Genomic DNA, 13,049 nt, shown 5'->3' on the forward strand with positions numbered 1-13,049 from the left:
CTCCCATGAGGTTGTGCCTTTCTTCCATTTTGTGTACAATAGCGTAATATAAATATAGTTTTTGCTCAAATTGAGCTTGTACCACAGTTCTCTTTAATTACAGTGAGAGGTTTAGGACATCTTGTTCCATACATGTTTAATGATTGTTAACAACATTGGTTTTCCACAAGAGATGAGTGAAGTTAGAACATGGATAAAGAAAATATCAAAACTACATCATAAACACCTACAACGGTGTCCAGCATATTGGATCACAAGTGTTTACCTCCTTTTAGAAGAACACAAGTTGTTGCTGGGTGCATGACCGAGGCTAGAGACAGTCACAAACAATACACATTGTCCCACTTAGTGGTTCTTGTACTATGAGGCAGAACCTCATGTGGCACATTGCACTACTTTGTAATGCACTCTTGTTATGTGTGGTTCTTTGCAGTATGTTGTCACATCTCTTGTAGAACTTTGTGGTCTTACCTTGTACTTCCAGTAAATGGTAGTTTGTGATATGTTAAGTTGAACTGTGTGACTCCATGTGATAATATGTGGCGATTGGTGGCTACAGAACAACTTTAAATTTCATGTGTTCTCCCTTTAGATAGTTTTTCTTGTTTCCTTCCTACGAAAAACAAGTAGTGGTTTTGTCTTAGAATGTTAAATATGTCTCATCTTTAGCATTTCTTTTTCTTTCTTTCTTTACTTTTTAACTAGAGAAATTAAAATAATGATAGTAATTATTAGTAAAAATAATAGAGGGAAAATGGGAAGGCAGTGTTCTTACTCTGGCAGGAGTGTCCACATAGAAATACAAAAGATGTTGACACATACATGCATATTGTACTTGCATGTACATGCACATATGTTCATACATAATAATAATACATTTTATTTTTATTTAGTTCTTTTCAGGGTTCTCAAAAAAAAAGAACAGATTGAGTTAAAGTAGTAATCTCATAGAGTTTTGCTGGGACAGTCAAGGTATGTGGTGACTGGGGTCCACCTATTCAAAAAGTCAATTTTCATACATAAATTTGCAGTCATGTTTTCCATCATGTATACTTGTTTTAGTCTTTCCTTCCATTGCTGGTTTTGGTGGCTGGTTTTGTACCCATCAAAGAGTAATCGTGTTACTCACAATTAACAATAGAGTTCTTAACTCTACCAGCTGGTACTTCTCCCAGTATAAAGTAACACAGTTCTGAAGGTACATCAATGTTTGATCTCAGCATGTATGCCTTCCCAATACTTTTGGGCAGTCCCAAAAAATGTGGGTGTGGTCACCAATTTGACCACAGCCTTTACAACATAATAGTGATGAGCCAAGTGAATGTAGAGGTCACTTAAAATATTGTTCTGGTCTTCCAATCAAATTCTTTTTAAGTTGGGCTTTTAGTGGTTTTATGACTACTCAAGCACATCCTTTCCAAATCTTTGTCTATAATTATTATATTGGCTTCCAATTCCCACTTTTCTTTGATGTATCTTCTGGTGAATCAAATTGTAGTATTTTGTAGATGATCTGTAACATATTTTTAAAGAAAGATTATTATATAATGTGACATATAAGAGACTGTAGATTATATGATTATACATCTCTTATATCTCTTTGGAGAGATAACAAAAACAATACTGGGACAGAGATGCACCTACAGATGAGGTGTTGGGCCACCACAAGTTACCAGAACAGCTTTAATGCCTCTTGGCATAGATTTTTCAAGACTTGAGCTCTGCTACAGTGATTGTACACCAGTTTTGATGATGGGAGTCTGCCGTCTAAAACAGTGGTCCAAAATTCCCCACAGGTGGTTATATGGGTTGAGTTCTGATGACTGCAAAAGCCATAGTATATATTAAATTTTCAATGACTCAACCCTTTGCACCTTGTACACAGTAGAAGCATCTGAAATAATTGAAATAGGTTTTTTTTCCCTTTTACAGCTGTATGTCTTCAGTTGTACCACTAGATGTCCTTACTTAGTCACTAACCCTCAGGTATCCATCAAAATATTTTTTCTCATCCATGCAGCTGATATGTGATGTGCTTTTAAACCTGACATACAGTGACATTTGTGTCATTTGCCATCTTGGTTTCTTTGGCATTAGTGCTGACTGGGGTCAGGAGAGTACATTCACACACCTTTCCTAAGAACTTCATCTTATCAAATCTGAACCAAGCTCAAATAACACGTCCATAAATTCTCAACTATGGTAATCATTATGCGTTAACTATTTATAGGTTCGCTACATTCTGTAACTCTGTTTCCTGAAAACACCGCCCCATTTTTATTAGGTAGACACACATTTATCACTTTCGTCAGACTGATTTTGATAACACCTTCATATCTTTTATGCTGACGATATACATTGACCCAGTGTAATTTCATCGGCTATTCAAAGCACTCTTATATGGCACATCCACTCATAAATCAATATTCATATAAAATGTATCACTCCTATCACACCCCACCAGTTTTTCTTGTTCACTCTCTCTGGTCCCTTTGTACAACAACATTAAACACAGCAAGACATGGATTACATAAAGCTCACTCAGGCACAGCCAGCGAGAGTGTTGACAAGGAGTCAAATGATGATTGTTGCTGTGACTCGACATTCCACAGAAAATGTTACAAAACAGGCTACAGGGAGGCACCTGTATTTTTAGAAACACCACATCAAAAATAGTCTGGAGTGAATGATCCCTCTTCCTCCTCCGAAGCCCCTCACATGCTGACAACAGTTAAGCAAAGAGCTGTGCAGGGTTAGTAGATTACATTTTCAAAGGAGTAAACTGAGGAGGTAACGCTGCTAATTAAAAATAAACACCTGCTTCTAGGACAAAAGCAGACACATTGAGAGTGTTAATAGCGGGATTTGGCTTAAGAAAAGACTGTCTTGTCCTCTGACTTGCATCCTTCACTGTTATCCATTTTCTCAGAGACCGGGCTGCCTAATGTGATGTGATGCCTGTGGAGAGGGGCACATCTGTGCTCCTGAGGGAACTGAACTTATGACCTCTGGTGCAAGAATGTGTTGTAAAAATCGATGCTATCATGATGCTATGTGGCAATCTCATCACCGTGTCACACATTCCACACATCTTTAATATGCAAGTGGAACATGTTCTCCCTTCCCCACCGGAAGTCTGGTAGATTATGTTTTACATACTGGAGTATCCTGATTGAATTCTGGCTATATCTTCCCCTGAGAGGCTGGGAAGAAAGGTTCTAGAAATAGATTGAGGCAGTGTTTATGATTACGCTCTTTGAATGAAAGTTTAAACACAACACACTGTGTAAATGTGTTTTGAATGTATTAAACACTGTGTTGTATATTATTGTATAGCAAAATAATCTAAAAGACTGTCCTATGCTCTGTTCTGTCCGTCCCCTTTTCCTTTTTTGTTTTCAATTTATCCTCTCCTCTGTTCTCATCGGCACTTGTGTTTTTGTGAGTGCTGAACATTCCCACTGCTCGGAGGTAAAGTATTGTCTGCTCTCTGCTGCGTTCTATATGTCAAGGTATCAGGTTTCATGGAAAGTGGATTATAAGCATCTTTAAGTAAACACAGTGACAAATAGGTAGAAAATGTGTTTCTATCTATCCTCATAGGTAGAGCTACTGAACAAACAAACTGTAAAGTCACATATGCATGTTTGATCTTTGGTCAAACACTGCCTGCTTCATCTGCTCACATGTTTCCACTGGACAAAAATCACCTGAGCAGCCGAGACTTAGATGCATTGAAAAAATCTTCCACAGTAATACAGTGTTTTAGAGAGTGTAGAGGTTTTTTTTTTTGATTGGAGAGGCTCATTGCCAAAATAAAGGGAAATGGCAACAGCTCTATGGATACATGACGGCCTCCAGTAGATTCATCAGTGATCTAAGTGACTCAATCCAAAGGGACAGTTCGAACATTTAGTGTAAATGTGCACCAAATGTGTCCTGTAAGTTCTTTACAGTGTAGAGGAACAATGGTCCCCCACTACCTTTGTGTCTATGTGTGTATGTGTCTTAAAATGTTTTTATGTTTTCATTGTTTTTTCATTTTTATTTTTGCCTCTTTCTTTCTCCTCTAGTTCAGGCCTACAATCAGCACTGTAATTATGTTGTGTGTATTATTGTGATGCACACAACAAATATAATAATGTAAAAAAAAAAATAATAATCAGAGCTTACAGTTGCAAACAATTACATCATAATCTACTCCAAATTTGCATAGTCATTAGTCCATTTCTCTATCGGATAACTGACACTAAACCTGTCAGCTTGAGCATAATGACTGTGGTAAAGATAATATCCATGCTGGTAATCTGAGCGTGCATTTACTACATTTACATGAGTGATGGCTTTTTGCATGGCTATGGCATGTCTGAACTGCATACTGTGCAGCATGTGGGAGGGAAATAACCAGCAGCTTCACTGCCTGTGGGCAGGGAAGAGCAATCAGCTTATCTGCGTGTGTGTGTGGGCCTTCACCACCAATCAGGAAGGCATCAATTCAGTTGACTGTGCCATTGGAATTTCTTTTGTGACCATTACACTGTTTGTCATGGAGTCAAAATCTATTGATAAATGTTAATAAAGTTAAAATTTTAGTGTGTGCATATTAAATGTCAATATGTTGTGAATGAAATCTGTAGAGTTTGAGATAGAAAGGAAAGGAAAGCACAGCTGGAATCTTCTTAGACTTATTTAAAACTTTTGATACAGTAAATCATCCCATATTTCTTCATAAACTTTCCCATCTTGGTATTTAAAAAAAAATCTGCATTTCTCTGGTTTTCATGTTACCTTAAAGACAGAAAGCAGTTTGTCTCTTACAATGATATTAATTCTTTACTTGTGGTGAACTCCAAAATCAGTCCTTCGGACATTATTATTTTTAATTTAAATTAATAATTTATGTAATGTTTCAAACAAATTGTCTAAGGTATTATTTGCGGATGACACAACAATTTTTTACTTACATAAAGACCTTGATGAAATAGCTAAATTATTAAATAAAGACCTCATTAAGATAAGTGGTTGGTTTAACTGCAACAAATCATCTGTCAATATTAGGAAAACTTTTACTTTCGTATTTGGCCAAGTAATAATGAAATATAAAATAAATGTAAAAATGAATACTACTATCATTGCTAAAGTTCAGTCTACATGATTTCTGGGTCTACAGCTCAATGAATCAGTAGAAAAAACAAATTATACAGTCACTATTAAAATGGTTTGTTTGTTCCCATGTTTTTTACTTCTTTTTTAATTGAGTAAGGTATGCATCGGGGAGATGATCAAGCCCTTCTAAGTGTTTTTTGGCACCTCTTCCATCACATTTTTTTCATTGTTTCTGTGTATATCAACTTTTGCATGCAGTATGTGCAAACAAATCAAATCAAATCAAAAATGATTATCATTCTGCCACTCAGGACAGTCCAATGCAGATTTTTTATCATTAAAATAGAAGGGAATTTGAACAGCACACCTAGTCAACTGATTTTAATTTGAATTGCCACAGGTTGTACTATACATTTTTTATCATTACAATAGGACATTTATTAATCCATTATAGCTCAAAACAGCTTCAGTAATTAAAAAAAAGAAAGTTGATACAGTTTCATATTACATTTAAAAATCACCCATACCTGCGATATCGTGTCAGTCTTTAAATCAGGAGCTTCACATTAGTTTAATATTGAAAATGCAAAGCTTTTGGTCTTGTGATTTCCATATCAGTTATTAACCTTTATTTTATTTAATTTTTGTTCCAATGGAGAAACTGGCCTTGGGAAAACCCGATGAATATCATAAGTATCTCCCCTCTTATCTCCTCCCACTTGTGTTCCCACTGTTCCCACTGGTTTTACCTCTGTCATGTGGGTAAGTCCTCTCTCTAACCCATTTAGACTTCCTGTCTCCTATGACTCTCTCCCTCCCCCTCAAGCCTCATGTATTGCAAGAGGAAAGAGACAATTCCTCATTCAAATAAATGCAAATCAGTGCAGACATAAATGTCACTTAACAGGTGGCAGTTATTCCTGGAATGTGTGACAGGTATGAACACCCTGGGGTCGTACATTGTGGTTCCACGGCAGGAAGTCGTGGGTGGAGCTTCTACCATGATATCATGGGAGGCAGAGGGAGAGAGTGAGGTATAAAGAGAGGGACAGAGCTCTGCACCTGCACACAATCAGAGCAGCAGCACATAAAGAAAACAGCTGTAACTCTTTGGATAATAGTCTCTCTGCAGAGCTCCATCGATCTCTCATTAACTATGTCTTTTTACACCAGCATTCTTCTTCTCATCACTCTTTGGGTTTCTATGAAGGAAGGTAAGTCTACTGTTTACTTTTTTTTGTTTTTTTGTTGTTTTTTCTTGTTTTAGAGGGATGTGCATGCCATAAGCTGTAAGTCCATCGTCTTTGCATCAACAACAACAACATTCTCAGTTATGCTAGATGAGAGAAACATATTGCTATGCCTCTGTGTTTTTGTTAAACAGCAGTGTAGACTGTGCCTCACATACTGTATTTGCATTAATCTTTATGCTGCATCAAGCAGCAGCAGTCATCACTGTATGTCGGTGCACACACATGTTTTGGCAAGCCCTAGGAGCACAGAACATTTAATAGGAACCATTTATCACACAACAGCTGCTCATTTTATCTCAAGGAGACTTTTCCTGTTGCTATATGAGCTACAGTTTGTAAAACCTCAAGTACAAGTTGTATGAATGTGGCTGTGCTTTCTCTATATCATGCAGGCTTTTATCTAAAACCATAAAGAAATAGACTTTGAGCCTTTTTGACATAACCATAGCATTACCATCCTGTTTGCTCAGTGTAAAATATCAAGAGTGAACATATAAGAGTGATGAGTAGTCTTGTAGTCTTGTTCATGTTCTCACTTGTGCGTTCTATATATTATAAACTAGTGATGTGACATATCCATAAAGTGAAAAGCAGCACAGGGAGTTAGTTGGTTTGGCTTTCCTGGAGTTGATGCTTTGAACCTTGGATCACTGAGAGCTTCTTCATCTCGGATAGGTTTTGGTCTTCCTGCAATGAAACCCCAGGACATGGAGGCAACACATAGAGTGAGGACCAAACGCTGTGCCTGCAGCAGCCCGCTGGACTCTGAGTGCCACTACTTCTGCCACCTGGATATCATCTGGATCAATACACCTAGGTGAGCATGGGAAAAAACACTGCATTGGACACACCCACAAATGCAGTATACTCACCTGTACAGTGAAAAAAATACAGAAATTCTTATCATGATAAGCATCTAGGTCAGAATTAATTCTATCATATCCTGTAAGACAGAGCACCATCTCTTTTGTCATTATCACTGTCTAATTATGGGCAGTGGTTCATAACATATCAGAGAGCAAAGTCTGTGTTTATATCATGAGCATGGCACTGAGTCTCTTTTTCTCTCCGCAGTAAGACAACAGTTTATGGTCTCGGGAGACTCCGAAGGTCTGCTGGCCGCTGCACCTGTGCCAACCCTGATGATCGCACCTGCACCAATTTCTGCTATTACGGGTAAGTCAAGGCTGCTGCATCCCACACACAAAACCCACAGCAGACTGTCAAGCATCACCTAAAGGCCCTTATGAGTCTACATTTGTGTTTCCATCATGGGTTGTTAGGAGGTTATGTTTGCAGCTATTATTTCCCTTTGTGGATGACAAGGAGTGGTGAAGTGCTATTGTTAGCCTAATGCTTTGTTACTGTATTCCATAAGTTTGACTTGTCCTTTAAGGTGTGTTCATGAAAGCAATACAGCTGAGGTTTAAGGGAGTAGAATAATCTCAGACTGGTGCACAAAGTTCACATAACTCAGTTTTTGATTGGCTGTGAGGGACCAAGGAGTAAGGTGTGTAGGAGTTTGGAGGCAAAGCTAAAGTGGAGAATTCACATTTCCTGGAAATAGAAAACAAACATTGTCACCACCTAGAAACAGCAAAGACAGTGAGCGACAGGCCGAGACATCACATGAAAGCGTGTTTAAACAGAAATGATATTTGCTGAGTGGGAGCAATTGTTTTTTTGATGTTGTAACATAAAACATTTAGTGAGCTAAATGTGCTAACGATAGGACATTTTGGGTTATTGAGAGTGTGATGTAAGTGGGGTATTCTTTAACAGCAGCAATAACAATAAAGCATTTAAAGCGGTCAAACTGCAATGTCAGATTATTTCAAAGGAAGTGGTCACTGTTTGTTAATTATACTGTTTCATTGTGTGCAGCCTTGAAACCACTTCCCCAAAGACATCTGTGAAGAGAAGTCAACTCATACTCAGCATCCTAAGGTGAGTTTTGAATATCATGATTACATATACTGCTACTGCCCGAGAAAAACAGGGGATCTCATGATTTCACTTACATTTTGATCATATTTTTTAATTATGTGACTTTTTCCTCAGAGCTGTGGCCAGCAAGTCCAAGAGAGTCCAAGACGAGTCCTCCGAGGCTCAGAGAGAGAGCACTCGCTAAACAATGTGGCTGTTGAGGCAGTGAGAGAGAGAGAGAGGAAGAAAGAGAGCAACGAGCACCTGAACAAATGATGCTCCTTTGACAGAAAGGAGAGAAACAAAGGGCTGCTGAAAGATGTGTCTGACACAGGAAGGCCGAAGCACCACAAAGATGTCTGTTTGTAACCCGGGAATATAAAGGGTGGAAAACATGACAGAGGTCCGCAGACGCATCATGGAAAGCAGATGTGGAGGATCAGCTTCGAGGGGGGCTACTATCAGGGTTGGAGAATGCTGCGCCTGTGGCCATTTTTGCCTCCTGTCGTCAAAGAGTTGGACAGTCTGTGACTGTACAGAGAGACCAGACCAGCACTGATAAAGAAGAATGTAAAAGAGCGAGACATACTGTACATACATGTACAGGAATGTCTGACATTCTTAACATGTTTTTAACTTATTCTTTTGTTAAATAATTTTAGTTAAAGATTTTTTGTCATGGGTGACCCAGAAGACATTTTAGGAATATATTTTATATACATATATATTTATATTTTATTTTATTAATGTTATATTAGACAACTTATCAAGAGTGACAATTTTGAATTAGAACATCTCTGTATCGAGAATTATTGTGTGCAAGTGTGTGAAGTGAATAAATTAAATATTGAATCATGACGATATTTGCTTGTGTCACTCTTTCAAGGTTTTTGATTATTAAAATAAACAGGGACTCTGGCTTGATGCCTTCTCTGTTTGCTTTAGGGAAAATGTACTGAGTAAACAAATAAATCACTGTAAAGAAACCCTACGGGAAGAATAATATGAGAGAAAACAAATCCTGTGTGTGACTAGCAAACACCTTTCTGAGTTCAAAAGGAGGCCTGAGATGGATGAATGATCCAGGAATTCAAGACTGAAATCAATAATAAGTTTACCTGCTATTCAAAAGCAGTGCAGCCTGTGTTATCATAAGGATCTGTGGAAAGAATGCAGTGTTTTGTAACTTTGCTCAGGGGGGTGAGAGAGAGGTACAATGTGGTCTTGTCACCCCATGTTCCTTTCTGATTGCTTTTACTGTACATACCGTCCACGCACGCATGAATATGCAAGCAGGCAGACAGAGCCAGAGCCCAAGAAAAACAATCTCGGGAGATAATTCATCTGTCATCTAATGAATTAAAGCGGCAGCTGACTGACCTGCTTTTGCTGGTCTGATCTAACAACACTGATGAACGATAAGACTCAAGTGTTAATGTGGCTCTGACTTCAGGAGTAGGTTTTCCTGCTTCATTTCATTTCATTTCATTTCATTCCTGTCATTCTTCTCCTTCAACTTTTTTTTCTGGGGGGGGGGGGGGGGGGAAGAGCGCCTGCAGCCATCTTTTCCTAACAGGCCCAAGTGCAGCCGCAGCTCAGCTTCAGACAGTATCGCAGACAGGCTGCAGAACACTCTGCTCTGCATCCAAAAGAGTCTCCAGTCTGCTTCAGTCAGCTTTGACATCTCAACTTAGTGGATGAATTCAGAATGAAATACATGCAATTTCAGAGACTTATGTTCTATCAATCAGGACAATGTTTTTATTTGATGTCAATTTCCAAGTTCTTTCAAAGTTGAATGGCATCAAAATATTTCATGGCATTCACAAAAAAACACACTTAACATTACATTCTTGTCTCTGCAATCTGCGTTGCTAATATTGAACTCTCTAGGTTTTAATGGTCACACAGCAAAACAGGATACAACTCCAACATTCCCGCCAGCTCAGAGAAGAGAGAGGAGAAATGGCAGGAAGTCTCGCGCCAGTCTCGGGTCAATCACCGGAAGCGATATGTGGTCGTTGCGGGTTGACGAGATGGTGGATACATTTTAACACAAGGCTTTTCAGCAATCCAGTTGCCAGGTGGCACCAACAGCCACAATAAACAACAGTATTGACCATGCTGTAAATGTGTAAAGAGGTAAAGGTTACATGAAAAACATAGGAATGCTTATTAATGATTAACTAATATGAGGTAATGAGGAAATAACTCTGTCAGCTGAGCTTTGACAAACCACAGGCAGTGGCAGAACTCTGTCCATGGTGCTGGAACAGCAGAAACTTTGGTGAATCAGTTCACTGTTGACAACATACAGAACATTACAAGATTTCCAGCAAAGCTTTGAATGTAACCTTTGTGTTCACTTGGATGCATTCAGAGATATTATCATATACATATACAGCACCAGTCAAAAGTTTGGACACACCCTCCCAATGGGAACAAATTAAACCACATGCAGGCAATATTCTGCCTGATTTATCTGTCAAAACATAACAGCCTAATAGGTGTACAGAAAAAAGGAAAAGAAAGCTGAATGGAGGATACATAAACTCATACTTAGATCCAAATGAATCATTTTCACACTAGTTGATCATCGTTAAATATAAAATGCTAATACCTTATACTGTTAAATGGTAATGCATGTTTGATAATACGAAGGTTAAGCTAGATTGTAATGCATGCACATTCCAATACTGTATCAGATTGATTGTCAAGAAGTTGAAAGCAGTTTTACTACAGCTTATCAATATCACATCTTCAATACATATCAAGTGCCAAGTCAAATCAATTTTTAAACATACGTAAACACAATAGCCTTCATCTCTACACCATCAATTTAGATAAAGCTTACGGGGGGAAAAAACAGACGAGACTTCAGGAAGAACAGCAGAGGATGATTACAATACATGTTGTGTGTATAAACCAAAACAGCAAAATTACATAATAGAAAATCAGGATGGCAAAATTACACACATATATCAGGTGTACTGTACATCAGGTATCTTCCAAACAGAAACAACTTTGGGATTAAAATAGATTTTAGTTCATCTTGACAATAGGTCCTTTTCACAGCAGGAAGTTATACTCATTGCAGGCAAAGCACAGGTGTAATTAATTAACCAGGAATGCTTAAATAGAACAGAGATATCATTAGTTTCATCAGTAACACCTGTTCTCTTCCTTCTATGATGAGCAAAACGTCTGCTGTGAAAAAGGACACAATTGTCTTCATTTGCAATAGTGGTGGGGAAAAAGCTCTTCTATATATAAATGACAGATGCACAGATATTGGTGCTTTCAACTCTTTTCTAACCTGCTAATTATCTACTTGAGTTGCAGGTTAAACTCTGTAGGCCTACTGTATTAATGACTTCTCACGACTTTTGACTGATTGAAACTATTTCACTTCAGCCAACTTTGAGCTTCAAAACAGGAAGTTTTGCTTCCCCCAAACAAATCACCTTTTCTCCTCAGTGAGTCCAACTCTCTGCCATTGTCCAGCGAACTCTGTCACCCCATTAGTCTGTCAAGGCATTATTGCTACTGGATGTTGTGTTGTTTCTGGCATTGTGTTGTTTGGCTCCTTTAGCTGCTTTAATCTACATTACGTGACTGTAGATAATTCATTTATGTGGAGTGTTGTTATGGGAAAGATTAAAAAATCTGAAGAGGAAAAATAAGTTCAGGTCACATACACCATAATATTGCTGTTGTCATGTAAATGTCTTGTATCTCCTGTTCTGGTTGTTCTCATGCTTTTGTCAAAGGATTACATGATGCTCTGTGTGAATAAATGTTGCAACACTTTGTGAAACCTTTTTAACTCAGCTGTTTTAGTGTTTTTTCAATGAACGCCAATAGGATGAAAGGCTATAACATAATAATGATAGTATACCATAACATAATGCATATATAAACCAGGAAATATTTGACACAAGAGAGTATGAGAACATTTATATGTCTAAATCAAAATTTGCACTTTTCTTTATGAAGTTTAGTTACTCAAGATTGCCATAAATGAGACCATTTTAATTAATTCTTAAAAGTTTAAGTCTTGATCTGATTCTCTCTTCTCTAAGTTTAAAAAAAACAGTCACAAAAGGTTACTAAAAAGTTAAAGAACAAATCTTAGACAGCCTCTTCTATCAATAAAAACATTTCTACGAGTCATTTTTGTAATATGGATCATTTTGGAAAACACTAACAAGCCACCGTTATTTACATACAAGGACTTATTTGACAGTCCATTAATTCAAAGTTCAAGTTTGTTTTAATCTCACACCAAAGGCAAAATCATTTCTCCAGGGTGCTTCTTACTGTAAAACCATCTGGGAGTCATTTTCACACAAATAATATAACACATTGTCACAATCAGCTGTGTTCTCAGTCTATACATTGTGGCTTTAGGCAGTTACATAACAGTTACATGACACTTTTTTTTACAAATCCCATTTCTTTCTGTCTGGTCCCTGAATTTTATCATGTGAAATATCTTTACATGGTTGTCAAAATTTTCACAAGTCAAAATTCAGTCTTTAATCAAAATTAGATATTTTATTGAAGACGTCTGGGATATGCAAGGTTTAGGCTCCCACTGCAGGTACAATATGTACCTGGCCAAAAAATGTACTAGCGTAAGTTTGGTGACAGGTTCTGTACCACCAGTATCAGTCATGTGGTTGCTAATATTAACATTCAGCGGTTTTACCTGGCAGCGCTCCAAATATCTGTTATGTAACTGATAGATTTGTATACATTGTG

At 37.7% G+C, this 13,049-nt stretch overlaps 1 protein-coding gene across 1 annotated transcript; it reads left to right on the forward strand.

Annotated features, from left to right (window-relative positions):
• Positions 1-6,152: 6,152 nt before the first annotated feature.
• On the forward strand, positions 6,153-9,143 carry LOC137190596 (endothelin-2). Its single transcript, XM_067600138.1, has 5 exons — positions 6,153-6,320; positions 7,035-7,176; positions 7,434-7,535; positions 8,244-8,306; positions 8,421-9,143. The coding sequence occupies exons 1-5, from the start codon at positions 6,263-6,265 to the stop codon at positions 8,488-8,490; spliced, it is 435 nt and encodes a 144-aa protein (XP_067456239.1). The 5' UTR covers positions 6,153-6,262; the 3' UTR covers positions 8,491-9,143.
• Positions 9,144-13,049: the final 3,906 nt, after the last annotated feature.

Source organism: Thunnus thynnus, chromosome 10 (genome assembly GCF_963924715.1).
Source record: "Thunnus thynnus chromosome 10, fThuThy2.1, whole genome shotgun sequence".
Classification (NCBI taxonomy): Eukaryota; Metazoa; Chordata; class Actinopteri; order Scombriformes; family Scombridae; genus Thunnus; species Thunnus thynnus.

Coding starts and splice junctions, on each gene's coding strand:
- LOC137190596 (XM_067600138.1), top strand. CDS start 6,263: ATGTCTTTTTACACCAGCATTCTTCTTCTCATCACTCTTTGGGTTTCT. Junction 6,321..7,034: donor TTGGGTTTCTATGAAGGAAG/GTAAGTCTACTG, acceptor CATCTCGGATAG/GTTTTGGTCTTCCTGCAATG. Junction 7,536..8,243: donor ACCAATTTCTGCTATTACGG/GTAAGTCAAGGC, acceptor CATTGTGTGCAG/CCTTGAAACCACTTCCCCAA.